This window comes from Thalassophryne amazonica, chromosome 21, assembly GCF_902500255.1.
Source record: "Thalassophryne amazonica chromosome 21, fThaAma1.1, whole genome shotgun sequence".
Taxonomy (NCBI): Eukaryota; Metazoa; Chordata; class Actinopteri; order Batrachoidiformes; family Batrachoididae; genus Thalassophryne; species Thalassophryne amazonica.
In genome coordinates, this window is record NC_047123.1 from 13,112,834 (window position 1) to 13,125,697 (window position 12,864).

Consider the following 12,864-nt stretch of genomic DNA (forward strand, 5'->3'; position numbering starts at 1 on the left):
GACAAAAAACCACACTGCTCTCCTGAATCAGAGGTTCAACTATCAGTCGAATTCTCCTCTCCAGTACTCTAGAATAGACCTTGCTGCGGAAGGCTGAGGAGTGTGATCCCCCTGTAGTTGGAACACACCCTCCGGTCCCCCTTCTTAAACAGAGGGACCACCACCCCGGTCTGCCAACCCAGAGGCACTGTCCCCAACTGCCACGCGATGTTGCAGAGACGTGTCAACCAAGACAGTCCCACAACATCCAGAGACTTAAGGTACTCCGGACGGATTTCATCCACCCCAGGAGCCTTGCCACAGAGGAGCTTTCTGACCACCTCAGTGACTCCGGCCTGGGTGATGGATGAGCCTGCTTCTGAGCCCCAGTCTTTGCTTCTTCTTCAGAAGACGTGACGATGGGATTGAGGAGATCCTCGAAGTATTCCTTCAACCGCCCAACAACATCCCCAGTCAGGGTCAACAGTTCCCCACCCGCACTGTAGACAGTGTTGGTGGAGAGCCGCTACCGCCTCCGGAGGCGTCGGACAGTTTGAAAGAATTTCTTCGAGGTCAACCAATAGTCCTCCTCCATGGCCTCACCGGACTCCTCCCAGACCCGAGTTTTTGCCTCTGCACAGGCTGCAGCACGCTTGGCCTGCTGGTACCTGTCAGCTGTTTCCAGAGTCCCACCTGCCAACAAAGACAAATAGGACTCCTTCTTCAGCTTGACGGTATCCCTTACTTCCAGCGTCCACCACCGAGTTTGGTGATTGCCGCTGTGACAGGCACCCCATGACCACAGCTATGAGCGGCTGCATTGACAACGGAGGCGGAGAACATGGTCTACTCGGACTCCATGTCTCCAACCTCCCCTGGGATCTTGGAGAAGCTCTCCCGGAGGTGGGAGTTGAAGACCTCACTGACAGAGGGTTCCGCCAGTCGTTCCCAGCAGACCGTCACGATACGTTTAGGCCTGCCAGGTCTGACCGGCTTCCTCCCCTCCCAGCAGATCCAACTCACCACCAGGTGGTGATCGGTTGACAGTGGGCGTTGAAGTCCCCCAGGAGGACAATAGTGTCCCCATCGGAGCACTATCTAGTACCCCTCCCAGGGACTCCAAGAAGGTTGGGTACTCTGCACTGCTGCTCAGCCCATAGGCTGAGACAACAGTGAGAGACCTGTCCCCAACCTGAAGGCGTAGGGACGTGACCCTCTCGTTCACCGGGGTGAACTCCAACACATGGCGACTGAGCTGGGGAGCAATGAGTAATGCTACCCCCGCCCGCCACCTCTCCCCTTGGGCAATGCCAGAAAAGTGGAGTACCCAGGCCCTCTCCAGGAGTTGGGTACCAGAGCCCAAGCTGTGCTCACATCAGGTCTGACGGATTATGATGAGATGTTAAATCTATCATAAACATACTTTAACAGCTGCAGGCAAGAAGGAAAGAAAAGCAACTGTTTTACCAAACCATGATAATGTAAACATGACAAATAACTACCTTTTTAGATGGCTCCAAATGCTTTCTCTAGCTCATTCAGTGCACGCGAACGGCACTGATGGAGTGGTCCTCTGTGATTCAGAAAGCGATTAGAGCCGTTTTCAACAGACAATTTGCAGAGAAAATGATTAATCTGCTACGAAGTAATTATTTCTGTGTAGGCTCTCAGTTGTCCAGGTGGTTTCCATAGTAGAGAAGCTTGAATCTTTGACTGGACTGGGTTGCTTGACGCGAGGACGTTTCGCTTCAAATCGCAGAAGCTTCCTCAGCTAAAATTCTTGCTCTGGTAGTCTGACTTCTGTCTTGACTCTTGTACAAGAGTTTTATTTTGCCCTCCCATCACGGAATGAGTCAAATTTTCGTGAAGGTTTTTTTTTTGTTTTAACTCACTATTACTAACCCTACTCCTACCCCCAAGCCTAACCTTAACCCAAGCCTAATCCTACTCCTCCCCCCCCACCCTAACCATAACCACTCCCCCCCCCCCGCTTCACTTTTAATTTATGCTTAAATTTGAAATCGTATGATACACCATTGAGGATATCCACTTCAAATTTTATTTTAAAAAATCTGCTAAACACATTAAAATGGGCTGTTTCCAGCATTTCAGCAGCACTTTTTTCACGACATTCCAAGGAAGATTTGTGATGGAGTTTGTGTTTTTTACATTCTGAAACTACAATTTTCATTTCAAGTACAAATGTACATTTTATACATACATTAATTATCAGTTGCCGAGATTTCTATTATCATTATTAGTAATATTATTATTGTTATTGTTTGTAATATTGGCCCCGAATTTAAAAAATAAAATAAATCACTGTCCTCTGACATCAGTATCCTGATGACAAAAACTGTATCACCAGAGGTTTTCTTAATGACACATTTGTACAACCTGTGTGAAATATACATACAGAAAATAAATCACACATATCATTTACCTGCGTGGAGTGGCATCATCATGTGGTGGGATGATAACTACACGCACCGACACTGAGGTCCGCAGGAGGTCGATCATCTGCTCATGGGTCAGTGTTGCTACGGCAACTTTGCAGATTTCTACCAGCCGACTTCCTTGTCGTAGCCCAGCCTGCCAGGCGTAGCCGTATGGCTCCACCTGGTGAATCATCATATTACAGATATTTTAAGCATACACAGTGACTTTTACATGTTCAACAAGTCACCAGCGGAACAATGATAATAACAATAATAACAACAATAATAATAATAATAGCCAAGTGGCCTCTGTGCATGTGTGCGTGTATGGCTTTGATCACGCAAAACCTGGGGAGAGCTGACCTTTGCCATTTGGTATGTTTATGTATTTTAGGTCAAGGATGAACGGTGCAAAAATGGACAAATATTTATGGAGAAATTAGCAATTTCAGCTAACCAGTAAACAATGGACATTGTGCTGCTATGTACCATGGGAGTTTGGGTTTTGGGGTTTTAAATGCTGTTATTGTGGTTCATGTTAGTTTAATAATGTTGTTAGTGTTACTGATTTATTGTGTTTTTGTAGTTCAATTTAGTAGTTCAGTTTAGTTAAGTCTCATGTTGCCGTTTCCATGAGGGAGTTAAATGTTGCCGGTACCATGACTGAAAACTGTAGTCTGATGTCTTCTACAACTGTCTCCGTTTCTGACGATGTAAAATTAGAAGCACCTGCTTGCAGCAGACTGTGGGAAACACAAAACGCTGTGTGCGCGTGCATGCATGCAACTTTGATCACAGAGAAACTGTGGATAGCTGACATTTGTCGTTTGGTATGCTTATGTATTTTGAGTCAAGGATGAATGCTGCCAAAATGGAACACTGATAGGACAATATTTTGGGGAAACTACAGATATGACAACATTGAACAATGGATGTTGTTAACTACATTTTGGACTCACATGCATTGTCGCAGGGGCTGCCAATCAGTTTTACATTAAAGCATGAGTACAGTGAGTGGTTTTATTTAGTAAGGTCAATGTAAAAACATAATATGATTGTAATACATTAACAATACATGGATGACACAAGAAAGTGAAAACATTTATTTCCATTGTGGTCATTTAAAAATCAAATGACAAAATAGAACTAAAATAAATAATAACAATAATAATAGCACGGATAGTAATAATAATAGTGTGTGTATTATAACAGTAACCTAAACAACACATTAAGACAGTAAATTAACATTAAAAAATTACATAACTAGAAGCACTCAGAGAGAGCAAACCTCCGCCAAGGCCTTGGGGTCACTGACGCCATAACATCTACACGTCGTGGAAGCATTGAACCTAAAAAAGTCTAACAATGATGTTTGCTCAGTAGTAGAAAAAAGTTTCATCTGCTGTGACTGGATAGCATGTATCCTTAGCGCTTGGCATCACAGTTTATTGCAACTTGCACCTTTCCCAGAAGCTACTGTCATCTGAGCACTGATACTGATATTGCATGTGCTTATAGACAAAAACAAATGAGACAAATTCATGTATTATTCAACTAAACTGCAAATATATGAATTTTTTAACATTTATGAAACACTTCTCTAAACAAGGCCATAGGGTCACTGACCCTAAAGAGATTTCCTCCTTGGCACAGTGATCTATTTCTTTTTGTCTCTTCCTCTAAAATTGTATATGATAATCATTAGATTATTAATATATAAACAAAAATAAATTTAAGACATATTACAATTTGAAAACAAATGCACCTGAACATGATGACAGCTGCAACTGCTTAATGCTAACTTTTAACACTGAAAATGCCATAGACATGCTAACGCGTTAGCATCGGGATCCAGATCGTGATGCGGATCACCACTAAAATCTAATCACTTGTTCCTCTTGTCATTTCCAACCACTCCACAAAATTTCATCAAAATCCGTTCAAACCTTTTTGAGTTATCCTGCTGACAGACAAACAAACAAATGCGACCAAAAACATTACCTCCTTGGCGGAGGTAATTAACAGCAAATGAAAGAGTTAAGTTCCTCTTCTGAAAATTTCTGTGAAGGCTCTCAGTTGTCCAGGTGGTTTCCATAGTAGAGAAGGTTGAATCTTCGACGGGACTGGGTTGATTGACGCGAGGACGTTTCGCTTCAAATCACCAGCTAAAATGACCAGAGCAAGAATTTTAGCTGAGGAAGCTTCTGTGATTTGAAGCGAAACGTCCTCACGTCAATCAACCTAGTCCCGTCGAAGATTCAAGCTTCTCTACTCTTCTGAAAATTGTTGAGGTCTAAGGTTCTAAAAACATTCTGGACTCACACGCCATTCCAACTCATTATAGAAGCTTTGCTTAATTTATTACTGTCCTTTAAAAATGTCAGCTACCTATTTATAAACACTACCCAATCTAGAGCCCATAGATCCCCACTGGCAACATGCTAGTAATTATAATAATTCCTTTATTGGTCATTGTACATACATACATCAACATTAACCCATCATAATTCTAGTTAGACACAATCCAACCACTAGGAGTGGTGGGCAGCCATAGTCTGGTGCCTCCACATGTATAGACTCTGCCTTGGTCAGGGGCAGATAAAGGAGCAGACCCTAAATTAACATGTTTTTGATTGTGGGAGGAAACGTTTGGACACTAATAGGATTAGCAAATGGAACCGTTTTGATTGTGTTGAATGTTTGGTCTTCAAAGTAAAGGTCAAACAATGTTAAAGTAGACCTGCATTGAAATAAATGTGGTCAGATTTCAGAAAGAAATAGCTGATGTATTTATAAGACCCTTGTGAATGCAGTAAAGTAAATCTGTAAGCCCAAATTTGTAATTCAGTGGAGAAATCTTCGTTTAAAAATGACAAATTTGCAGCTAAAATTTAGCCCTCTGTGAAACCAGTTTGTACAGCCGTATCATTTCCATGACGTCAGGGACAAGACGACGCGCTCCCGCCTTCAGTCCGATCCCGCATTGAAACTGATTTTATCTGTTAGTAATGTTACTTATACACGTCCTGGTTTCAACATCCAAAAGTAAGCTGCAATGAATGTGTGATACAGCTCTGTGTGCTCAGATCAGCAACGACATCGACAGCGGGCGCCATTCTTCACCGACGCCTCGCTCTCTGCCTCTGCTGCACTTACCGAGTCGTGCTCGGTAAAGGCAGAAGCGGGCCACTCACATCGCCCGTGTCTGTTGTGCAGCCGGCACCACGTCCCTCTCTACTGAATGGAGGTGCAGCCAACTTGGCACAAGTCCAGAGAATACGCTCGCTGTTTTGATGCGAGCAGCCGGTACACCTGTTGCTGCAAGGACAGACTTTCCGCAGCGCCGCACGTCTCGGTAATCGGAACTGCAGAGCTCCGTGGCCGCTGAGAGAGGTTTATAACTTTTTAATGACTTGGATTCTTTGCGGGTCCTGCCTCTGTACCCCGTGACGGTACCGGAGGCGAAAGACAGTAGATTTTCATTGCAACACCACTCAGTCAATCGAGCGTATGAAAAAGTCCCCCAAAATAATTTTCAAGCACAAATAAAAGAAATGTGTACTCACCAAACGTGTCGCAAGACAATATGAAGTTTTAAAAAAAGTAGATCCTTCCGCATAAGACAAGAAAAAGGTGCAGATGCAAACTGACGTAAATCCACAAATTACAATTGGCGCAATGCATGCTGGGAGAGGGTCTTATCCGTGATGTCTCGGCAGCGTCCATGATGAGAGGGACAATTTGAGGAGGGCTAAATGTTAGCTGTAAATTTGTCATTTTCAAATGAAGATTTCTCCGTTGAATGACAGATCTGGGATTGCAGATTTACTTTACTACATTCAGAAGGAACTCATGTGTAAATGTAAGTCATTTTTTGTTCAAAAAATCTGACTGCATTTTTTTCAATGCAGGTCTCCTTAACTCAGTTGTGCCTCTTTGAATGGAACCTTTCATCTTCACGTTGACATTTTATTAATTTATAAACAAGAGAAAGGGACTTATGCCCTTCCTGGTCCTACAGTGTCTGCCAAAGCTCGGTAGCAAGATCAAGATGCACCGTCTCACCCAGAGCCTGCTGTGTCCCAGTAGCCCCCACAAGCTCCAAGCTGCGGAGGGGCCAACCCGGCCTGCAGTGGGGCTTGTGGGGGGCCAACACAGCCTGCACAGCTCTGCCTCCTGCAAACATTGCTTTCTCAGGACCTCCCAGACTCGCCCTCAAGCCCCCTCAGTGCATCCAGCCTTCCTCTCCATTCCCAGTGAGTCTGGACACTGTGTCTGGCCGGTGTTTGTTTTTAAGCTAAGTGCTGTCGCCGCTAATGTGAGTGTGCGGCAGCTTGCAATGGCCGCTAAATAGAACCAAAATTGCACAGTAAATGGGACACAACGGCAAATGGTCTGAATAATCCATATCACATGATATACAAACCACCAATCAAATGACAAGGATCTATACAGGTGTTTTATAATGGATTCTATGACACATGACATATGTTACCCTGTAACACAGTGGTGTCCAAAGACATTCCAGAAAGGGCCAAGAGGGTGCAGGTTTTCTTTGTACCACTGACACTAGCAGGTGATTCACCAATGAACTCATCTCATCTGCTCAAGTGATGTTAATCAGTGACATCACCTACTGGTGTTAGTGGCTGCAAAGAAAACCTGCACCCTCTTGGCCCTTTCTGGAATGTCTTTGGACATCACTGTGGGAACATAACGATATGATAACCAACACAGGGTGCAAGCTATTCCTTTGTAAAGCCCTATTAACTCAACCAATAATATGAACCATTTTGTGCCCAAACTGGAGCAACTCTGACTTTTGACCCCTGTACAAACTGAAATTGACCCATTTCACCATTCTTGCCATTTTTACCCCATACCTCCATATCATTCAGTCATAGATATGATCACACAAAAAATGTAGCATACTTTTCAATATAATTGGAGCATTTTAAAAAATGACCTCTGTGTAACTCTCCATTTAGCCCTGGCTAATGCGATGACACCATCACATTCCATTGGCCAGAATGTTAAAAGGTATTCATACACACTATAAAATGATGGTTTGGAAAAGGATATAATAATATTATTTGGTCAAAAACTGAACTCAGCCACATGGGGTGTGCAGCCAGTACATTCTGAGTGCCGGTCCCAAGCCCGGATAAATGAGGAGGGTTGCATCAGGAAGGGCATCCGGCGTAAAACAAGCCAACCGAACTATGCAGACTCAGAACCGAATTCCCATACCGGATCGGTCACAGCCCGGGTTAACAACGTCCGCCACCGGTGCTATTGCCCAACAGGGTGCCGGTGGAAATTGGGCTACTGCTGGGTGAAGACGACGAAGAAGAGGAGGAAAACGTTGCCACGAACAGCGGGGGAAGAAGAAAACTAGAAGGGTGTAAATGAGAGTGTGGACTTTGAATGTTGGTAGTATGACTGGTAAAGGGAGAGAGCTGGCTGATATGATGGAGAGGAGAAAGGTAGACATATTGTGTGTGCAAGAGACCAAGTGGAAGGGAAGTAAGAGCAGGGGCATCGGCGGTGGGTACAAGTTGTTGTACCATGGTGAGGACAGAAAGAGAAATGGTGTTGGGGGTTTTTAAAGGAAGAGTATGTTAAAAGTGTGTTGGAGGTTAAGTGAGTGTCTGACAGGGTGATGAGTGTGAAGTTGGAAATTGAAGGGGTGATGATGAATATCATCAGTGCATATGCCCCACAGGTAGGTTGTGAGATGAAGGAGAAAGAAGATTTCTGGAGTGTGTTAGATGAGGTGGTGGAGAGTGTGCCCAAGCATGAAAGAGTGGTGATAGGAGCGGACTTCAATGGGCATGTTGGTGAAGGGAACAGAGGTGATGAGGAAGTAATGGGTAGATATGGTATCAAGGATAGGAATGGGGAAGGACAGATGGTAGTTGATTTGCAAAAAGGATGGAAATGGCTGTGGTGAATACCTACTTTAAGAAAAGGGAGGAGCACAGGGTAACATATAAGAGTGGAGGAAGGTGCACATACATACTACATTCTTTATAGGAGATGCAAGCTAAAATAAATCACAGACTGTAAGGTGGTAGCAGGAGAGAGTGTCACTAGACAGCATAGGATGGTTGTTTGTAGGATGACTTTAGAGGTAAAGAAGAAGAAGAGAGTGAGAGCTCAACAAAGGATCAGATGGTGGAAGCTGAAGGAGGAAGACTGTTGTGTGAAATTTAGCGAGCAGGTGAGAGAAGAACTGGTTGGAGGGGAAGCAATTTTGGACAACTGGAAAAGTACTGCAGATGTGGTGAGGGAGACAGCTAGGACAGTACTGGGTATGACATCTGGACAGTGGAAGGAAGACAAGGAGACTTGGTGTTGGAATGAAGAGGTCCAGGAAAGCATAAGGAGAAAGAGGTTGGCGAAAAGGTTTTGGGATAGTCGGAGAGATGAAGAAAGTAGACAGGAGTACAAGGAGATGCGGCGTAAGGCGAAAAGAGAAGTGGCAAAAGCAAAGGAAAAGGCATATTGCGAGCTGTACAAGAAGTTGAATAGTAAGGAAGGAGAAAAGGACTTGTACCGAATGGACAGACAAAGGGACAGAGCTGGAAAGGATGTGCAGCAGGTTAGGGTGGTAAAAGATGCACATAGTAATGTGCTGACAAGTGAGGAGTGTGTGCTGAGAAGGTGGAGGGAATATTTTGAAGAGTTGATGAATAAAGAAAATGAGCGAGAGAAAAGGCTGGATAATAGGAGAGTAAATCAGGAAGTACAAGAGATTAGCAAGGAAGAAGTGAGGGCTGCTATGAAGAGGATGAAGAGTGGAAAGGCAGTCGGTCCAGATGACATTCCAGTGGAGGCATGGAAATGTCTAGGAGAGATGGCAGTAGAGTTTCTAACCAGATTGTTTAATAAAATCTTGGAAAGTGAGAGCATGCCTGAGGAGTGGAGATGAAGTGTGCTGGTTCCTATTTTCAAGAACAAGGGTGATGTGCAGAGCTGTAGTAACTACAGAGGCATAAAGCTGATCAGCCACAGCATGAAGTTATGGGAAAGAGTAGTAGAAGCTAGGCTTAGAAAACAGGTGAAGATCTGTGAGCAGCAATATGGTTTCATGCCGAGAAAGAGCACTACAGATGCAATGTTTGCTCTGAGAATACTGTTGGAAAAGTACAGAGAAGGACAGAAACAGTTACATTGTGTGTTTGTGGACTTAGAAAAAGCTTATGATAGGGTGCCAAGAGAAGAGTTGTGGTATTGTATGAGGAATTCTGGAGTGGCAGAGAAGTATGTTAGGGTAGTGCAGGACGTGTACAAGAATAGTGTGACAGTGGTGAGATGCAGTCGGAATGACAGACTCATTCAAGGTGGAGGTGGGATTACACCAAGGATCAGCTCTGAGTCCTATCTTGTTTGCAGTGGTGATGGACAGGTTGACGGATGAGATCAGACAGGAGTCCCCATGGACTATGATGTTTGCAGATGACATTGTGATCTGTAGTGAGAGTAGAGAGCAAGTTGAGTCTAGTCTGGAGAAGTGGAGATAAGCTTTGGAGAGAAGGGGAATGAAAGTCAGTAGAAGCAAGACTGAGTACATGTGTGTGAATGAGAGGGAGCCCAGTGGAATAGTGCAGTTACAAGGAGTAGAAGTGGTGAAAGTAGATTAGTTTAAATATTTGGGGTCAACTGTTCAAAGTATTGGAGAGTGTGGTAGAGAGGTGAAGAAGAGAGTGCAAGCAGGGTGGATTGGGTGGAGAAAGGTGGCAGGAGTGATTTGTGACCAAAGAATATCAGCAAGGGTGAAGGGGAAAGTTTACAAAACAGTAGTGAGACCAGCTACGTTGTATGGTTTAGAGACAGTGGCACTAACAAAAAGACAGGAGGCAGAGCTGGAGGTGGCAGAGCTGAAGATGTTGAGATTCTCTTTGAGAGTGACAAGAATGGACAAGATTAGGAATGAACATATCAGAGGGACAGCTCAGGTGGGACGGTTTGGAGACAAAGTCAGAGAGGCGAGAGTGAGATGGTTTGGACATGTGCAGAGGAGGGACCCAGGGTATATAGGGAGAAGGATGCTGAGGATGGAGCCACCAGGCAGGAGGAGAAGAGGGAGACCAAAGAGGAGGTTCATGGATGTGCTGAGAGAGGACATGCAGGTGGTTGGTGTGACAGAGGAAGATATAGAGGACAGGGTGAGATGGAAACGATTGATCTGCTGTGGCGACCCCTAACGGGAACAGCCGAAAGACAAAGAAGAATTTGGTCAAAAACTGACTATGTTTTATGAGTATTTATAAATAGTATTTAAAAAAGACAGAGTTGGAGATAAATTTGCAAAAGGTTTACTTGAAGGATCATTCATTTGTAAGCGTTTTTTTTTATAACAAAACAAAAAATAAATACAATAATTATTAATGTTTGCAAATATTTAAGCAATATATTCTATTGATTAAATTAATTATTTTACAATTACAACCCCAATTCCAATGAAGTTGGGACGTTGTGTAAAATGTAAATAAAAACAGAAAATGATCTGCAAATCCTCGTCAACCTATTGAATACACCACAAAGACAAGATATTTAATGTTCAAACAGAAACTTTATTTTTTGTGCAAATATTTCCTCATTTTGAAATGGATGCCTGCAACATGTTTCAAAAAAGCTGGTACAGTGGTATGTTTACCACTATGTTACATCACCTTTCCTTCTAACAACACTCAATAAGCGTTTAGGAACTGAGGACACTAATTGTTGAAGCTTTGTAGGTGGAATTCTTTCCCATTCTTGCTTGATGCACAACTTCAGTTGTTCAACAGTCCGGGGTCTCCGTTGTTGTACTTTGTGCTTCATAATGTGCCACACATTTTCAATGGGCGACAGATCTGGACTGCAAGCAGGCCAGTCTAGTACCCGCACTGTTTTATTACGAAGCCACGCTGTTGTAACACGTGTAGAATGTGGCTTGGCACTGTCTTGCTGAAATAAGCAGGGACGTCCCTGAAAAAGACGTTGCTTGTATGGCAGCATGTGTTGCTCCAAAACCTGGATGTACCTTTCAGCATTGATGGTGCCATCACAGATGTGTAAGTTGCCCATGTCATAGGCACTAACACACCCCCATACCATCACAGATGCTGGTTTTTGAACTTGAAGTGCAGGTAACAAGCGCAGGTAACAAGCTTGGATGGTCTTTTTCCTCTGTCCATGATTTCCAAAAACAACCTGAAATGTGGACTCAGACCACAGCACACTTTTCCACTTTGCGTCTGTTCATTTCAAATGAGCTCGGGCCCAGAGAAGGCAGCGGCATTTCTGGATGTTGATGATGTATGACTTTGCATGGAGTTTTAACTTGTAGATGTAGCGATGAACTGTTAACTGACAATGGTTTTCTGAAGTGTTCCTGAGCTCACACGGCAAGATCCTTTACACAATGATGTCAGTTTTTAATGCAGTGCCGCCTGAGGGATCGAAGGTCACGGGCATTCAATGTCAGTTTTCGGCCTTGCCACTTACGTGTAGAAAGTTCTCCAGATTCTCTGATTTTTGTGATTATATTATGGACTGTAGATGATGGAATCCCTAAATTCCTTGCAATTGAACGCTGAGAAACATTGTTCTTATGCTGTTGGACTATTTTTTCACGCAGACGTTCACAAAGTGGTGATCCTCGCACCATCTTTACTTGTAAATGGCTGAGCCTTTTGGGGATGCTCCTTTTATAGCCAATGTGGACATAAATCAGAGTTAAAAATGCCTTCAGCTCATCCACACTCATGTTCCAGGAGGAGTCACTGCCAAAAACTCTGCGCACCTCAGCCACAGTACGGTCTCTTATGCGGGTCAGCATTTCAATGTCCACCAGGCAGAGGAAGGCAGTTTGGGCAGCACATTGTCGCCTCCCGCTTCTGTCTGTCACTGTCCACACAGTGCCATCCTTCCCTATCTCCTGCTCCCTCTCATGTGTGCCCTCATCCTGTGCCACTGATGGAGACACTATGAAGCACAGAATAGATCGTTGTTACTTCTATACTTTTTATGTATGATCTAGTTTATTTATTGTATATTTTTTCATTGTATATTATCAGTACCTTGATTTGACGTTACTCCAGGGCCAGTGAGCTGGAAAGCAGGGTTTATTGCGGGGGACTGGGTGCCTGCCTCATCTCTCTGCTCCTGAACCTGCGCTGATTGTGGCATTGCTATGTATAGCACATAAATAGTTATTTTACTAATCTGTTGACTGTAGCCTAAAATAATAATATCCTAATATCGGATACTCTTTTACTACCTTGAAAAAAATGTGTCATCACCACCTCCTGCTGACAGGACAACTCGTCTCTTTTTAGCCGGGGGAGGCTCACTCTCCAACTCGCTCTCATTGGAGCTGATGACGGACCAAGAGTTGTCTGAATCCCCCTCACCCCCAGAATCCCCCTCATCTAAATTTTGTAGAATTTCCAATGCT

General features: G+C 43.8%; 1 protein-coding gene across 3 annotated transcripts in view; it reads right to left on the reverse strand.

The window, feature by feature from the left end:
• Positions 1 to 12,864, reverse strand: part of sipa1l1 (signal-induced proliferation-associated 1 like 1) — a 199,180-nt gene that overhangs the window by 58,131 nt on the left and 128,185 nt on the right. For all 3 annotated transcript variants that reach the window (XM_034162799.1, XM_034162800.1, XM_034162798.1), the window contains exon 14: positions 2,423 to 2,598. In XM_034162799.1, coding sequence (XP_034018690.1) covers positions 2,423 to 2,598 — 176 coding nt within the window. The remainder of the gene's footprint in view (positions 1 to 2,422; positions 2,599 to 12,864) is intronic.